This window comes from Pocillopora verrucosa, chromosome 3 (genome assembly GCF_036669915.1).
Source record: "Pocillopora verrucosa isolate sample1 chromosome 3, ASM3666991v2, whole genome shotgun sequence".
Taxonomy (NCBI): Eukaryota; Metazoa; Cnidaria; class Anthozoa; order Scleractinia; family Pocilloporidae; genus Pocillopora; species Pocillopora verrucosa.
In genome coordinates, this window is record NC_089314.1 from 23,547,645 (window position 1) to 23,565,495 (window position 17,851).

Sequence of the window (17,851 nt, forward strand, 5' to 3'; positions counted from 1 at the left end):
GGCCGAGGCCACTTTCCTAGAGACATATTGTGTATGTTACATGAAGAATTTCGGTATACCAGCGTGGCGACTAATATGGCGACCAGAGTTTTGAGGAAAATTCTTCAGGATAGAGTAGGAACACTCATTTTGTGTCCAACTGACTGTAGACGCTACATAATACCTGGCGTAAGATATTTGTGTTCAACTATTAGGGACGCTCGTGAGGATTTTCATCCAAGTCTTCCTTTTCCAGAGCGCGTAAAGAACATTCGACCGTTTTGTGAGACATTGAGTGCACCAAATGAAGTTTTAGAGATGCTTAATCAATTTATTATTCTTCCTGAACAGCATATGATAAAAGCTCTAGATTATTCACTAAACTGCCTGGTTCATTATGACAAAATCGACGCAGCTTTTGAACTGAAAACTCTCATGGAACAACTTAATATCCCGAAAAGTCACTCAACTTATTCTGTTCTTGCCAATTTGTACTCGAAGTCCAATCATCCCAAACATTCTATGAAAAGCTTGTTTGATGAAATGCTAAAGGACGGTCTAACTCCCAGAGCTCGCCATTTTAAACCTTTTGTGGAGATGGAAGCCAACAAAGGAGATCCAATGGATGCATTTCGATGTTTGGATGATTTGCGTCACTCTGGGGTACTCCATGAACGAATCGTGGATATCTATATAACAGTTGTTCGAGCTTGTGTGGGCAAAGTGAGTAAGCAGTTAAAGAATAAAGTGTTGGAATTGTTTTACGACATTCGAAGATATCGAGACTTGCTGAGCATTGAGGCTCTGGAGACAATCAAACTATGGTTTGACAGGTAAAGAAAGACAGAGCGATGTCATTCGTGTGAACTTAGTTGTAACTGGTGAATTTGCCTCCTTAGTTTGCCCCCAATCACCTTTGCGAGATTGCATTCAAACATAAAAAGAGTTTGCCCCCAACTTAGCTGGTTTGCCCCCCAAACTTAGTGACCCATCTTTACTTTATTGGGGCATTTTGCAAGAAATGACAGAGTTTTTACATACAAAAATGGTAGAAATAGGCAGGCATTTCGTTGGCTCAGGAATCATCAAGTCCAAGAATTCATTAAAAAATAAGTGAACAGTCATATCCCTAATAAACTGATATACCATTCCAGCCCAATGAAGTCCACTGTTCTTTAAATCATAACCCCTCAGAAAATAATCTTCCCTTTCAATAGAGTAGTGGAAAGGTTAACCCTTTAACTCCCAAGATCTCATTAGAAATTCTCCTTACTGTCTGCTAAATGATTCTCATTTTGTTAGTTTGGAGAATTCGGTATCAAATCAATTAGTAATCCCATAATTTATATTTTTCATTATTATCATCACTTGTCTGCTTGTATTGTATAGATGCGGTAAGGAAAAATTCTGTCTTGGTCACTCACAGGAGTTTAAGGGTTAATTGTCAGATACACTGAAAGATTGGGGGGTGAAGGGGTAGGTTATTTACTGATTTTTAGCTCACTAGAGGTGATGCTTTCATAATTTTATCTGTCTAGGTATTTAATTTGGGTGGACGAATAGGAGACTTAATTCTTCTGTTTTGGATAAATTTTTAACCTGTTAAACCCTAAGAGTGGCCAGAATCTTATTTCTCCCTAGTGATACCACTTAACCATCCATAATGAGAATAAAGGAAATGATTGCCAACCTAAGAAGCTTTGATCCTCAAATGAATTCTCCTAGTAGGTACCAAAAGAAACATGTAGAGAAGAGTATAGAGAATATGGATACTGATCTTAGGGTGTAAAGGGTCAAAGACAGGATCATTTACAACATGGTTATCCTTGGATCCCTACTGTTCTCTATGTATTTCTTCAAGTGCTAACAAGAAATTTGTGCAGCAGATCTTTTCTTCTACTCTTGTGAGCTTAAGTGTGATTCAGGGTTGATATTGTAAGGAAAAAATTAGATGTTGGTTACTCCTAGAGGTCAAAGGGTGATAGTTCTTAATTAACCTTTAACCTTTCCATTACACTTTTCAGTCTAAAGGACCCAAAATGGGTGACAGCTTGGTCTTCTCCATCAGCAACGTAAGTAAATTTTCATAATATTTTTTTATGGTGTAAACTTTGTTTTCTATTATTTTGAGGATCTTGTCATTCATTATTATACCTTAAGTCAAAGGGAAATAAAATTTACAAGTCTGAAGTTTAAATTGAGCAACTCTGTATTTTTCAGGATAATTTAGTATTATCAACTGAGTTGATAATGTAAATTGGTCACCATAAAGAGTTTAAAAGCTGATGTTTTGATGATAACCCTTTGTCAGAGTGATTGTAGGGATTGTGGGTTTGTGTGTGTGTTTATATGCAGAAAGTGGAGCTATGTTATTGGGGGGGAATATGGTGACTTGAAAACAGGAATAAATTAGTTGAATGAAAAGCCCTTGTTGATACTATGAGCATCAAGAGTGCCGATTTGAAAGATCGCAGCTTTCCCAACCGCCTAGATATAGGAAAAGGCCACAAACTGCCATATGCTGCTTGGAATGATTAGAGAGATTACAGTGTCTAGCGACTGGTTTGGATGCATCCTTGTCATTACTTTCTACATAGCAAAGGTGTTCTTGAAATTGGTCACCCAGTCATCTTCCTGTTTTGCCAATGTATTTATCAAATGTGGCTACACTATAATATACCTGTAAAACTGTCCCATACAAAATGTGCATGTTTCATTTCATTGATCATGGACATGTGCCGATTATTTTTCAACAAATGTCAAAAGTAAGGTCAGTTTAAGGTTTTCTGAACCTTTGGCATTCAATGGCTTATTTTTGGTTTGTTTCTTTTTCAGATACCACTGCCAAGCCTGCAAGCAAAAACTAGAAACTGGGAACTTTACTGAAGAAGAACTGCATGAGTTGAAGGACCCACTTATCTCTCATGTGTTGAGAAATCGCAAAGTTCTCTCAGAAGTGCGTTGTCACACTACCGCTGGAAAGTATGTGGATTACATCCGACCAGGACATTCTAACAGATTTCCTAACAGTGTGGTCAGGTTTATAGAGACAACAGGACACTATGACGTAGTTTTGGATGGACTCAATTTAGCTTATTACTATCATCATTTTGATGCTAAAAAGGTACATTCAATGTATTTTTTATCTGTTGTGTGCCTGTGAGTAGGTTGTTTTGGTTGCCTTGTAGGGTAGTGAGGGGAGGGGATGGTTAGCATTTCTAGCATTCCTCACAGTGTTCCTGTGCCCTTGTCTCCTAATCTTGGTAGCAAAACACAGTATACTGATGGGAAAGAAAAAATGTTTCCTTTTGTGTGTTAACCATAGGGCTATCATGTCTCTTTATTTTAAAAGAGTTTTACTTTGGATGGGTACTTATATTGATTTGTCCTTATTTATGCAGTTGAAAGCTGTGGCTGAACATTTTCTGAAGCAGAAAAAGAGGGTTTTGGTTGTGGGTTCATGGCCAATTTCACTGGGTCACATTAGAAGACATGACCAAAATTCACTCCCTTCAGTAATGGATTTTCTGAGAGTACATTGTGGTGTTTTCTGTTTGGCAGCAAGGTAACTCGTCTCCTACTTTTGTTGTTCTTCAATTATAGTGCTTGTGAGAAATACCTGCAGTATATCCCAATGATTTTGATTACTTGATTGTGGTTGTATATGCTCTTGCAGGTCTCCTCGGTCATCTTGAAAATGTTTAGGGAGGCTCTATAAAGAAACAGTACCTAGATATACACTGTCACTCAAATGTAAATTGACATCCTTGCCTTCAAACTTGACCCTAGATTCCTCGCAAGTCTCAAGTTTCAAAGTTTGAGTTTCAAGTTGATTTTTCAAAATTGAGAATCAAGGGTGGAGTCTTCAGAAGCATCTAGCAAGGACATGTTGTAATGCTGATGAGCGGAGCAACAGTCATGTAAATACACATATATTTAACACTTTTAAGATTGTTTTTGTAATCATACACAATTCAATCTTCAGGGCATTAGATGATGTCTATCTTCTTAGTGCTGCCATGCAGTGTGGCCCAGGCACCCTACTTGTCTCCTCAGACATGTTCTCTAACCATCTGCAAGGTATGGAGTCACTGATGAAAGCCCAGTTCACCAGATGGCAAGAGCTGTATCAAGTGAAGTTGGCCAGTTTTGTGGGTGAACAACCCTTGTTTGAGGTATGTACTAGTTTTAGAGGGGTCTACAGTGAACCTTGTTTTAATCTGACAGTTGCAGAATTCGCATCAGTACCTGCTTAAAAAAGGATCTCTGCTCAATAAGGGTTAATTAAGTTGTGAACCTCAAGTTGACTAGACAAACTAATTGTGAATCTTTCATATCTGGCCTTTTCAAACTGATAACCAAATAATTGGTCATTTTATACTGTAATGCAACCCTTTTCACCCCGACACTGTTCTCTATACATTTCTTAAGGGTCTGAAAAGGAGAATTTGTTTAACAGTCAAGAGTTCTTTGGTTGTTGATCATTTCCCTTATTCTCATGACCCCAATGTTTGATTCAGGGCTGGTATTGTAAGGAGAAATTAAATGGCAGTCACTCTTAGGGGTTAAAGGGTTAATAAAAATGAAACTCACAATTTTTTGTGTGCTGCTTAGTACAGCTAAGTTTTTCCAGATATCATTGAAGACAAAACTTATCTTGTTGATGATAAAATGCATGTAACCCAATTATCACAGCCCTAACAGTGTCACATTCTCCAGTTTTGTATAGTGGCACAATTGTTCATCCTATCTTATTCTTGTAGAGTGTGAGGAGATTTGACCGCCGTGTACATGTTCAAACAACAGGAGATACTTGGCACTTTCCAAGTAGTGATGGGAGCAAGTGGCTTTGTGTCAGAAGAGAGGATCAATCCCTATAGGAAAGCCATGTTTGGGAATCTTTTTGATATGATAAAATTGTCATGTTGCTATCATCAACAAGTAGATTTGTTTTGACAATTAAAACAAAGTAATTCCTTGTTTGGATGTGAAGTGTTTGTGGAGCTGTGTATCCATATTAGACTCTTTCCTAAAATTTTTGCACACTTGAAAGTGTGTGTGTATTTCAGGATAAATGTTTTTGTTTGTTTTTGTTTCCCAATCTGTGCTTATCTTTTCAATCCTTTTCTGTTTTTGTTCCTTTTCTACTTTCTTTTTCTTTTCCCCTTGAAATCTGCATCATTTATCCCTTGATGGTTTCCCTTCAATAAACAACGATTTTAAACAAAATTCAGAAATAACAAGCAGTAAAAAAAATTTTATTTACAAACACTTCGGTTATTTGTTCAATTTCTAAAATACTAAATAAGGATACTCTCATTGTTTATCAATACTCAAACTCAACAAGTTTAGAATTAAACTGAAATTATTTCATATATTGATCTGAATGAAATTAAATGACCCCAAAGCTGTTAGCATATCAGTATTTATGAATATGGGCATTTGGACAATTTTCTGAATTGAACTGGACTATTCTATGATTAAACTCTTTTCAAATTACTTTTGGAAAAACCTGTAGACCTTCAGTCATGCTTTCTTACATATCTGACATAAAAAGATTTCTCTCATAAAAATTAGTTTTCTTTCTTTTGTTTAAACAGAAAACAAAATTTTGCCCTTTGTCCCATTACTTAAAAATTATCATTGTCAAATCTTTATATACCCTAAAATAAAAAATTTTCCATACTTGAGAAAAAAATGCTAAAAACTGTTCTAACCTTATATGCAACAGAGATTACCAACTTCAGTACTTATTGGCAACTATCTTATTTAAATAACACAACAGAAGGGCTTTTAACACAGCTTGCCCTAACTTATCGCTGGGGAATCTCTCAAAGTGGAGGCAATCTTTCTAGTGGAACAAAGGTCTAGCACACCCACCTTGGAGAATTGTGGGAATAATGCATGACAAATATCTTTAATCTTTTTTTCTAGTGGAACAAAGGTCTAGCACACCCACCTTGAGAGAATTGTGGGAATAATGCATGACAGATCAAGGAACTACAACCTTACTCCCTAGTCGAAACAACAGTTATTGAAGGGAGGACACAGAAGAATCCGTTGGTCAGGATTTCAGTCTCTGCCAATGAGATGCCATAGTTGATATTTGTCACCGCCTTGACATACCCCTTCCGCGCCCTGCCATTTTAAGGGAATGCTGATAGACTGGATTCTTCAACCCTGCCATAAACAGATGAATGAAAAAAATGAACAAAACCAAAAGTGAAAGTCATTAGAAGTTCAGTAGATCAATGACCATTCCTGAATAAAGACAAAATGAAGAATTAAGTTTTCACTTGTCTCTTATTCCAGGATAACAGCTCACTCCTGTCTGAACTATAAGCCCATGGAGTAAAACAAGGAGTGGTAAACTTTCCAGGAAACTTGGCTGCATTCTCTCACAGAGAGAGTAGATCTGATGAGAAACAGTCACTACATATTCCAAAACCTAGGCCAAGCCTAAAGCTGTGTGATCCAATTCCAACCTTAAAGCTTGCTGATTTCTTATTGTTAATAATGGCCTTGTCTCACACCATAACATCAGTATGCATATTCTCCAGACTGTTATCACATATTTTTCTTAGGTGATGATAAGTAGGATTTGTTTAACAATCAAGAGTTTCTTTACCAGGTGATCATTTCCTTCATTCTTGTTACCTTAATGTGTGATTCAGGGGTGATATTGTATGGAGAAATTAGATGCTAATCACTCTTAGGGGTCCAAGAGTTGACCTACCTTTCCCACCTATGGTTGTCCACTTATCATTTTCTGTCCCTTCTGTTAGCCCAGTAACCTAAAAATATCCAAATTATTATTTTCATGACAACAAGAGGTCTTATAAGTGACCAAGGAGCAATAACTGAGGAAATGATGCAATACTGGTTTTTTACTTAAGGAAGTTACCTTTTTGTCACAGACATGGGAAAAGCAAAAAAACAAAAAAAACAAAAGCAAAAACAAAAAACAAACAAACAAACAAAAAAGAGTTCCCTACAAAAAAATAGAACCTTAGACATTCATATTTAGCAGCCTGACACAATTAACTGAGGGGCATAGAATGCATTGGTAAGCTAGGCCATTTTTAGCCCAGGTTTTTTGAAACATAATTTATATATATTCCACTCACTTGTAAAATGAAGAAAGATAAATAATTAATAATTATTATATCAATGACTGTCACAAAAGTTGTAAAACATCATGGCATGCCACAAAATGGTAGTAAGAAGCTAGTATGGGAACTCCTTTCCAAACAACTGGCAACTGCAATTGTGTTACCTCAGTAAACCTATTAGCTGCCATATTCTGTGGTGGTTGCTGTGACATTGGTGGACCAGTAGCTTGGGTGGAAAAGGAACGCACAGACTGCTGCACAGTTGGTCTGCCCCTCCCTTTGGGTGGTGCCTGCCCTGCCTCTTTTAGAAGCTGTAACTCATGAGTTTCTCTGAGCTTCTGATGGTCAGTGGCACTTCTTACAGCCATCGGTTTGTTGGGTGTTGGGTCAACTGGTTAAAAAGTTAATAGAAAGTGGCTTTCAATTTAAAATAATCAATATTTAAATTTATCCGTATCAGAAAAATGATTGCAGCTATCAGAAAACCACCAAGCAGTTATGCAGTTAGAGCCCAATTCTTGTAATCCACATTTCAAGTTATTGACCCAAATATAGTTGAAAAGCAATCATTCAACCCATAATATTTCCATAACCAAGGGTTACAGTTATTTTTGATACCATCTGTACATTATTTTGTTCTTTTTTAAGAACCACGAAGTGACAAAATTGAAGATGATAGACATATTGCCATTGTCATGATCATAACAAAATTAAACCATTATGGGGTAATCAAAATTTATTCATGACATGCAATTAGACCCAACACATGTTATTGTATCCAACACTTATCATTTGACACAAAATTATTAGAAGTTTGTTCAACTACTCATTGTGCACAACAGTTTTTCTTCATTACTCATGTCACCTTTAGTTGCCAATGCTTGAGGTACAACTTAAATTTAACTTGACACAAGAAGGCAATAGCATTATTTTAGAGTAACCTACTAAAAAACCAAAAATACAAATAAAAAGTAATTTAGTGTTATCAAGAGATGAAAAATTAAATTGGCCCCCGTAAAGATTTTAAAGGCTGACATTTTGAGTGTTTCAAGCATTAGCTAACACTTGAAATGTCAGCCTTTAAACTCTTTATGGTGGTGGCCAATTTACATTTCCAACTCAGTTGATAACACTAAATTACCCTCTTATACTCTTCCCTGACACTGCACCACAGTTTCTTTAAAAATTTACTCCCTGTATCTTCTGACAAAAATCTAAGTTAACAATAAAGACACAAATTTAAGTGTTTCAACTGTTGGTTCAGAACTGATTTTCCCATTTACCATACATGGCCTCTTTTACCTTTATTTGAAAAATTAAGGCAGCACAATCCAAAATGACATTATGATGAAACTTTAAAGCAGAAGCTACACAAGACATTGACCAAGGTCTCTTACCCACAGGAATGTTGAGACCCAGCACAGCATGCATGGAAGCATCATGACGCGCTTCTTTCTTAGTTGAACAGTACTTCATGGATTTAAATATCTGACCCTTCACAAAACATTGTGCCCCAAAGCCTCCATCAACTCCAGGTGCTTCACTATATTTGGGTAGATTGATTTTGTTTTTTTGACAGTATAGATTCAGGATACTGACAAAGTCAATGAAACTACCTGGAAAAAATAAGAAACACAGAAGGAAGAACTTACTTTGTAAAGCTCATCTTAGACATAAGTTGCCAACTTTAAGTCTTCAAATATATTAAAGTTCACACGGCAACCAGGTGGACAATCAGACATAGTTTGAAGCTACACTGGTTTGCAGATTTAATGAATGTAACCGAAGAAGTTACAATTCATAGACCCAACGTTTCGACACTCCTGTCTAGTGCCTTCATCAGGGGTGATCTAAACGCTGCAACAAGAGGTCCTTTTATATGATCACTAATTAGCGGCCTTTTTTTCTGACGAGGTGTAAATAGGCGTCAGGAAGCAGACCGCCATCGTCGCGATTTAAAGGAGCGTGGGCGGAGTTAATGTGCCAAGCCTCCAAACAAAGGCGCTGGTGGTAACGCCGATTAGTAGTGATAATTTTAGAATTATCCCACCCAATTGTATGGTTGGTTAGGCAAGTATGCTCCGATAAGGCTGAATTTTCCTTTTTGCAAAGAAAAACCGCTTTTTGGTGCTCTTTTAACCGTGTACCAAATGGCGGTCTGCTTCCTGACGCCTATTTACACCTCGTCAGAAAAAAAGGCCGCTAATTAGTGATCATATAAAAAGACCTCTTGTTGCAGCGTTTAGATCACCCCTGATGAAGGCACTAGACAGGAGTGTCGAAACGTTGGGTCTATGAATTGTAACTTCTTCGGTTACATTCATTAAATCTGCAAACCAGTGTAGCTTCAAACTATGTCTGTTTTAAGTCTTCACTTTACCAAACAGCAGGCTCACCTGAAGTGCTAAGTAAACTGTACTGTTTTGCTAAGGCCTGTACCCTCTCTTCATTTGTCATTTCAGGTTCTTGATTGGCCCTAAAAAAAGACATCACATAGCATGTTTGAAAACCCATCCCACAGAAAAAGCTACCTAAAGAAAGTTAACCCTATAAACCCCAGAGGTTATTAACATGTAACTTCTATCTATTATATTCATGCAGAATTTTGTAAACAGGTAATGAGAATACTCAAACTTATTGGGTAGAAGTTATTATCATGATCTAACACCAAATTCCTATGACCAATTTAATAGGAAATGTGTAGCAGCAAGAGGGGAGAATCAACAATCAGATTTTGGGAGTTAAAAGGGTTGACTAAAGGTCTAGTTTTCATGACCTGAACAACTTAGAAGTTGTGAGTTATATGATATATTTTGAAGAAATACTCGACTTAAAAATCAGCCTATTGGACACTTGGCAAGTTGGGTGTTGACTATTCTACTATTTCAGGATGTAAACAGTGAAAAAATAAATGAACGAAAAATTCAATTTTTCAAAATATACAGCTTATTATACTGGTAAAAAGTAGAATGCTTTAAAGCTCAAATCTAACCCTTTAAGAAGTTATTAGTAATTCTATTTTGTCATTTAACTCTATTTAAGACTTACCAAGATTGTAACAGAGCCACAAAATGGCTCCCAGTTAGAGAAACAAAAAGCCAAAAGACAGTTTTTACTATAGTTTCAGTCCTTGAAGATATAACTTTTACCACTCACTGTTACAAGAAATACCTACGAAAGTTTCATTCAATCTATGTTATTTGTGCACCTTTCAGCTTCTCGTCGTTCATGTCTTTTCTGTGCTCTTTTAAAGTTTTTCTTCTGTGCGGCTGTCATGCTGCAGTGATGTGTTAAAAGATAATTAGAAGACAATCATTCATACTCCTCACCACTCCCATTTCATTTCAGTAACAGGTGGAAAAGGTGCATTGAATAAAGCCCCATGTTACTTTTGAAGCAACTTCTCCCTATCTATCACAGTTAAATTTGAGAAAACTTGTAAGGAGAACCCAGCAATCCATCTGATGTCACTTGGGGCTTTTTTCAGGTTCCCATTCAATTTCTCTAAGTTCAATCATTCATACCTAATCTCTCACTGAAATACACAAGGCAAGGTACCAAAATTTAACTCTTCACAACAATGGGTAGCATATCATACTGCATTAAAAAATAGCAAAACATTTCAGGACTTTATAAAACTACTACTTGTAAGAAAATAACCTCCTTCTGGTGGAAAATGGTTTGACTCTATGGCATGTAAGTTTCTGATGTTTACTGCGAATGAAAGTTACTCAAGTGCAATGTAAAAAAAAAATTGAGAAAATAAGATCGGATTTGGACTCCCATACTGCCCAAGCACCCGACATCAACGTCAATTATCCAGTCACCTCGTCGTTCCATACTTTTCAACCTGTATCTGCTGATATTGTTCACAAACTTATTGTTCAATCTCCAACTAAGTCTTGTCAACTGGATCCCATTCCAACACGAATTCTAAAGTCAATTCCACACTTGACGCCAATTATAACCAAGATTATCAACGCCTCCATGGCTAACGGAGAATTTCCTGATCAGTTAAAACAATCCCTGGTATGTCCATCTTTAAAGAAGCCTTCATTGGACCCGAACTGTCTCTCAAATTACAGACCGATTGCAAATCTATCTTTTCTCTCAAAAACAATCGAAAGGGTGGTCGCAAATCAAATATACAGATTTATGGCCGAGAACCAGTTATTTCCAGCGATGCAGTCAGCATACCGCAAATACTACTCCACTGAAACTGCTTTAATAAAAGTCTCAAATGACATCCTAAGAGCTGTAGATCAAAAAGAAGAAGTAGTACTTGTTTTGCTAGACCTTTCCGCTGCGTTCGACACGATCGACCATAACATATTACTTGAGAGAATGGAGAAACGTTTCGGATTTAGAGGTATCGCACTAAAATGGTTCAAATCATACCTAGAACATCGTGTTCAGTCAGTGAAGATCAAACACTCCATCTCTAAGCCTCGACATATCTCCTACGGCGTACCCCAGGGATCAGTACTTGGTCCACTACTCTTTCTAATGTATACCTCGCCTACAGAAGACATTGTTGCTGAACATGGCCTAAACTGTATGATATATGCCGATGATTCGCAACTTTACATAAAGATAAACTCCTCTGACAGAATGCTAGGCATGGAAAGATTGAAATCATGTGTTAATGCAATCATGGAGTGGGCCAAGAAAAACAGATTGCAGTGCAACCCTTCAAAAACAGAAATCATTCATTTCCTCTCACGCTTCTCAAAAAATCCTCCTTTCTGTAATATCAATATTGGAGATGATATCATTAATTTATCTAATACTGTCCGAGACCTAGGCGTCATGCTTGATTCTGTGATGAACTTACGCTCGCATATAAATTCCATCTGTAAATCGTCGTCTCTAGCAATCAGAAATATTGGTCGCGTTCGTAAATACCTCTCGACGCAGCAAAATGAAAGATTGATACACGCCTTTATCTCATCGAGACTTGATTATTGTAATAGCCTATTGTACGGTCTACCGATTTGTGACATCGAAAAATTCCAACGGATCCAAAACACAGCTGCCCGCTTGTTAGTCGGTGCCAAATCAAGAGACAGTATAACACCTATACTTATGAAACTTCATTGGCTCCCGGTCACAAAACGAATTCAATTCAAGATACTGTTGATAACATACAAAGCACTAAATGACATGGCTCCAACCTATCTTGTTGAACTTCTTAGTCGATATATTCCAGCACGAAACCTCCGTTCATCAAATATGAATCTACTTGAGGTCCCAACAATTCGAACTAAAACGTATGGGCAAAGAGCATTCTCCTACGCAGCACCGTATTTGTGGAACCAACTACCTGAATGCATAAAAAACGCCGAATCTGTTGACTCCTTTAAACGCTTATTGAAAACTTATCTTTTCAAAAATTAAGCCACCAGATTATTTGATATCGTACGTTGTCAAACATATGCATAACACGTAATAATTCATTAGTTTAGATAGAGTAGCGAATTGCATGTATAGGATTTTTATCGAAATTTTGTTAATTTGTAATTGTAAAGCGCATAGAGTTCAATTTTAATGCGCTATATAAGAACTTATTATTAATGTATACCAGAGCATGTTACTTCACACACTGCCTAAGGGGCACTCCCATTTCTTCCTTTTTAGCGAATCCCCAACCAGTTTTTCTTATCAGTTTTCTCAACTGATAGTTGGAGAAGCTGAGCTGGTTTATAAAAATTTCATTTAATTCTCTTACCCTGAGGTCTCCATAAGTTTAGGTTTAGCATGAGCCTGGGCTTGTACAACTTGAATCACCTGCAAAACGTCATATCCATCAGTAGAGTCAGCTTGTGGCTCAGGAGCAAGGATTGAAAATGGTTGCCTATCAGCCTCTAAAATCAACAAAACAAGGTAGAAATGAATTTCATTTCTCTTTCTTCTACAGCCTGCATGACTAATTATTACACCACTCTTTCAAAATAAGAAATTTGTAGAGATAAAATTATGAGTTTTGAATAAAATGAGACTGGTGAAAAATCATGCATATAAATGATTGATTTTTTAAATGTTCAAAGATGATGATTTACATACAAAAGACAATATTAGTCAAGATCAAATTTCCCTTTATTTTTTTAGCATTCAAACAAATTTTGATGATGGGTCAAAGGACACATACATGAAAGCATAGCAGTTAGCGCACTCTATGTCAGCCAATGAGATTCAAGAACTTTATTCAGCACATTCCCCACATGAAATTAACACTACTAAGACTAAAATGTCACTTTAGACAAAATAAACTCGGTGAGATAACTTGATGATGATTTGTCACACGTCTGACAGAATAATCCTTCAAACAGATGAAGGCAATGTAAGATAGATTCCACCATTGTACAGCTTGCATGGAAACTTGTGCTCCCCTCTTCTGCTGCTATCTTGCAGAACCTATCCTACAATACAACTGACTCACTTTTTTCAAACACAGTTATCACTAGTATTATCCAATGATGGAAATGAAGATCATCTAATGCAAGTCTAATAATCAAGAGCAAGGATGTTTTCCCTGTAACTGACACAAGCATACATGTACTTAAAAAAAGAGACTCTAATTTCATGCTGAAAGAATTGGAGCTTTGAATTCTCTACTACTAAGGTATAATATAATAGATCTGTGACACTTAATTGGTTGCAGAAAGCAAGAAATTCAATTGAGTAATTGACAGCAAAGCTCCAGACTGTAGTCTAAAATTGAAGCTCTAACAAAACATACCTATTTCCCAATCCTCAGTTTCATCAGGTAATACTGCTTGGGTTGGCTGTGGTTGTTGTAATCTCTTCTCCTCCACTATTGACTGAAGGTAAACTGTAATATAAAATATACCTGTAGATCAACTAAGGATAAGCATGCTTGTGACAGACTAAAAGGCTCACAGAAAATGTCCATTTTTCTTTGTGGCATTCGTTGCTTCAATAATTCACTGGTTAAGAAATAAAATTAGTTTTTTATTTTTAAAACATTCTAAAAAATTGCATAGGTATGCTGGATTACAAACAACCAAGCCTTTGAAAAATGATAAACAAGGGAGTCCTCTGAACCCACCTTCCTCAATGTCTTGTCTGATCATGTCCTGAAATGGCATTTAGCAAAACAATTTTACATCAATAATAGTTCTTTTTACTGTGAGAGCCATCTTGTCAAAACAGAGAGATCATACTATTCTTTTACAGACTTCTTATCCAACTGAATAAATAAATATCAAGAAAAGTAAAAAAAACTCTTTCAATACAGTTAAATAGTATTATATATCAGTGTTGGGAAATCATTCAGCTACTATGCAAAATTTCTGGCCTTATTCAACAGCACTGGCTATTTATTCAGATGTGGAGCTGTTTCTGGTCTATTCCCATGTTCATCAACACAAATCCATTGCTTGTACATTACAACATCAGTATGTCTTTTCTCCATACTGTCCCCTATACATTTCTTGCTGAACAGATAATTTTTTTTATGTTGAAGAGCTTCTGTGCTAATGATAATATCCTTAATTCTTATGAATTTTGTGTGTGACTCAACAGTGATACTGAAGGGAGATATAAGATACCTCTCACACCTACATTTTGTTCTGTTCAGGTTACAGATCAGAAAAATAACACTACACTGCCTTTTGATGAAAGAAATGGTAAAATTTCCACACAACCCCATACCACATTATGCATTCAGTTCTTGGATAGACAAAACAACGACAAAAACAATACACGGCCATTGAGAAAACAGATTTGTTTTACAATAGTATGGGGCTATGTAGAAATTTTACCAAAGAAATAAGCTTTCACAGTAATAACCTGAACAGAAAAGTCTATCATCATACCTTGTATTCACAAATGGACGTGTGATATTCTAACTCCTCAACACGAATTTCATGTCGAGCAAAAAAGGGGCACTGTGTCCATCCTGCACTTGCATATTGCTGTTGAATTTTCAACAAAGATACTTTATTATCATTTTTGTCTTATCACTTACACTACTGTGCATCAGGCTTTTGATCGAGGTTATAATGTGCACAATTTTTCTTTGAGAATTAACTTGTTATATAATGTGAGAACGTCAGAACAAAGCAACCCTAAGCAGAAAAACAATGGCTAGACAACTTTAAAAAGACACTAAAAAACTATAAAATAAGGTGCCAGTGACATCATACCCTGCCTATCAGCATGCTTTGAAGAATGAGGAAAATTACAACAATTCTCTGAAAAATTTCTGTATTACCCATACTTCATAATGTGCATCCGGATTTTTTTTATAAGACAACAATGGCAAAAAAATAACCTTTTATTAAGGCTTTGTAATGAGAATGGGGTTATGCAGAAATGCTTCACAATGCATGCACAGTAGGCATATTAAAATTAAACCTTAGAAAAAAATTGAGTGTTCAATCTAGATTGCCTATGTTTACGCTCAATTTAACCCTTTAGCTGGCAAACATACGAATTTGTACGCTCTGACCCTATCCATGTTAAAAATCTCAGGGGACCCTCACATAGTGTTGTTTTGATTTCGTAAAGATTATTATGGTTTGTCAAGTCACGTTTCTTAATTCGTAGCCGTATTTCTCACTGTTTTCATCCAAATGTGAACTGTTTTTTGCCAAAAAAAAATCGCACATGCAATACTATCCTTTTAAATATGATGTTTGCATGGATTCCAGTTGAAGAGACACTGTGGACTGTGTAAGAGGACGAACCTAATGAGGTTTTGTCAAGTATTTCTGATGAAAACGAATAGGAGATTTCAACCACCACGAGAGTGAATTGAGCAGTGAAGAATTTGTTGAAAAGGATGGTACACTGTATTTCTTCAGATTCTGACAACTCTGAAGTTTGCTATGGATTGTAATTTTTTATAAGAACAGAACCATTTTTACCCTATTGTCTATTTATAGTTCTTTGTGCCATCAATGGTCAGTAATTTGGTTGATTTCAAGTGACGTTAGCAAGCTGTTGCTCAAGTATAGTTGTGCTACATCACATACCCTCTAATTTTTGAAAATTGCCAAGCCAAACCTTGACTTACAACAGAAGGCATAACTTTGGTTGCAATAACGATAATTGGACAGAATAAAAAGTGTTTGGTTTCTGAAATAATCTGCTTTTGCATGATATAAAGTAATGCTCACAAGCATGTAATTGTCTTGTCTTATAAGGGCAGGAAAAACAAATAACACTTGGAACATTTTGTTATGCTCGGCCTATCTTGCCCCAAATTCTGTGCACAAGGACCCATATCTAACAAAATAGTCTTGAAATGATTGTAAATTTTCTGCTCATTAAAATTATATATAGTTTATTGGGGTTAAACTAAAATGTGATGAGCTGTGGCCTGATTTGTCGGCTTACGTCATACAAAAACAAGAAGTCCCCAGGAACCTGCCAGCAAAAGGGTTAAAGCTAAAAATTCAGTGATGTTACTTTTCCTTACCTTTCGACATTTCTCCAAATGGTAAGGAAATCTCTTTGCCTTCACTTTGTGGACCGGGTCATATGGGCAAATCTTCAAAGCATCTGGATCGTTTTCTACGCTGGAAGTCATACTTTTCTCTACAATTTCACCCCTCTGAAGACTTTAATCGAGAACAGCGTGAGACTAATGCCCGAAAAAAGTATCAAGCTTCTGGAAGGCCTTGGGAGCTACAATCGAGCATACCAAAACTAGCGAATACCGCTGAGCTGCTACGCACTCTCTCAACCCCCAACCTCATTACTATGGAAAACGAAGGAAATAAGTTTGTGGTTACTTTCGAAAGTTGTCCTAGTGGAAATGAAAACCCCACAACAAAACGCAGAAGATTTTCAGGGAATGAACACACGGGCCGGGAGAAAAGCGTAGGAAAGAGGATGAAACTGTAAACATTTTTTTCACTTCGCTCTGCTTGGCATGTAGCGTTTTTTCCCTTACATGGGTTATTTTTCCACTCTGAAGCGTACAGTTTTTCGTGCAAAGAGATAATGAATCAGGAATGGCATGTATTCTCTTACGATTAGAAAATTACAACTGAGCTGGTATAGACCCAAAAAAATCCAGCTTCACAGGATACCAAAGCGTTCACGTAACATTTTTTGTGATGAGAATGGCAACTGGGATGTTGAGTCAAGAGTCTGTAATAGTTCCTTCCTTGTTGCTGATGTGAATGTCATGTGAAACAAGAGCTTTCCAGTTGATAGGTTTATCTCTCAGAAACCGGAAGTGCCTCCCCCTCCTTTGGTTGAACGATTATACGTTCAAAAGGGTGGTGGTAATTGTTCTCTTTCTTTTTTGATGTTCCTCCTCAGAAGCTCTTGACTTCTCCTAATCGAAAATTATCATATTCTATAGTTAGTTAAGTAACACGTGTCTCTCAAGGATCTAATTAAGACTCATCGGATCAAACAATTCATGGGAAGAATCGAGTTTTTCCGACCGGCTAACCGATTATAACGAAAAGTCAAAGCGAAAATCATTTTGAAGACAAGCTAAATGTACAGATAATTGTGCAAATTATATGAAAACGTTTCCGTTTCGAACCAGAAACGGCTCGATCTGCAGCTCAGAGCATAGCTCATCGTTCAATCGTTAACCACTTCCGGGAAGAGTCAAGCACGTGCACATATCAATGGAACTGAACATTTCGAGCCCTAATGAAATGCGATTGTTCAGAAGAAATGCTTAAAACTTTAAAGTGGTTCTCCGTCATAACATTTAAGCAAAATTTTTGAAAGCATTTGAAGTGCTTAACTGTTCATAAGACACAATTGTA

The 17,851-nt window shown here is 36.7% G+C and overlaps 2 protein-coding genes across 2 annotated transcripts; one reads left to right on the forward strand and one right to left on the reverse strand.

The window, feature by feature from the left end:
• The first annotated feature begins 61 nt into the window (after positions 1–61).
• On the forward strand, positions 62–4,959 carry LOC131779077 (mitochondrial ribonuclease P catalytic subunit-like). Its single transcript, XM_066164081.1, has 6 exons — positions 62–812; positions 2,004–2,051; positions 2,815–3,103; positions 3,381–3,544; positions 3,965–4,154; positions 4,743–4,959. The coding sequence occupies exons 1-6, from the start codon at positions 76–78 to the stop codon at positions 4,857–4,859; spliced, it is 1,545 nt and encodes a 514-aa protein (XP_066020178.1). The 5' UTR covers positions 62–75; the 3' UTR covers positions 4,860–4,959.
• Positions 4,960–5,221: 262 nt separating this feature from the next.
• Positions 5,222–16,755, reverse strand: LOC131779069 (uncharacterized). The gene is made up of 11 exons (XM_059095604.2): positions 16,537–16,755; positions 14,930–15,028; positions 14,161–14,188; positions 13,831–13,923; positions 12,820–12,955; positions 10,300–10,368; positions 9,488–9,567; positions 8,489–8,707; positions 7,256–7,482; positions 6,716–6,773; positions 5,222–6,159 (listed from the first exon to the last, which is right to left on the reverse strand). Exons 1-11 carry the CDS (start codon positions 16,645–16,647, stop codon positions 6,089–6,091), a joined length of 1,191 nt encoding a protein of 396 aa, XP_058951587.2. The 5' UTR covers positions 16,648–16,755; the 3' UTR covers positions 5,222–6,088.
• Positions 16,756–17,851: the final 1,096 nt, after the last annotated feature.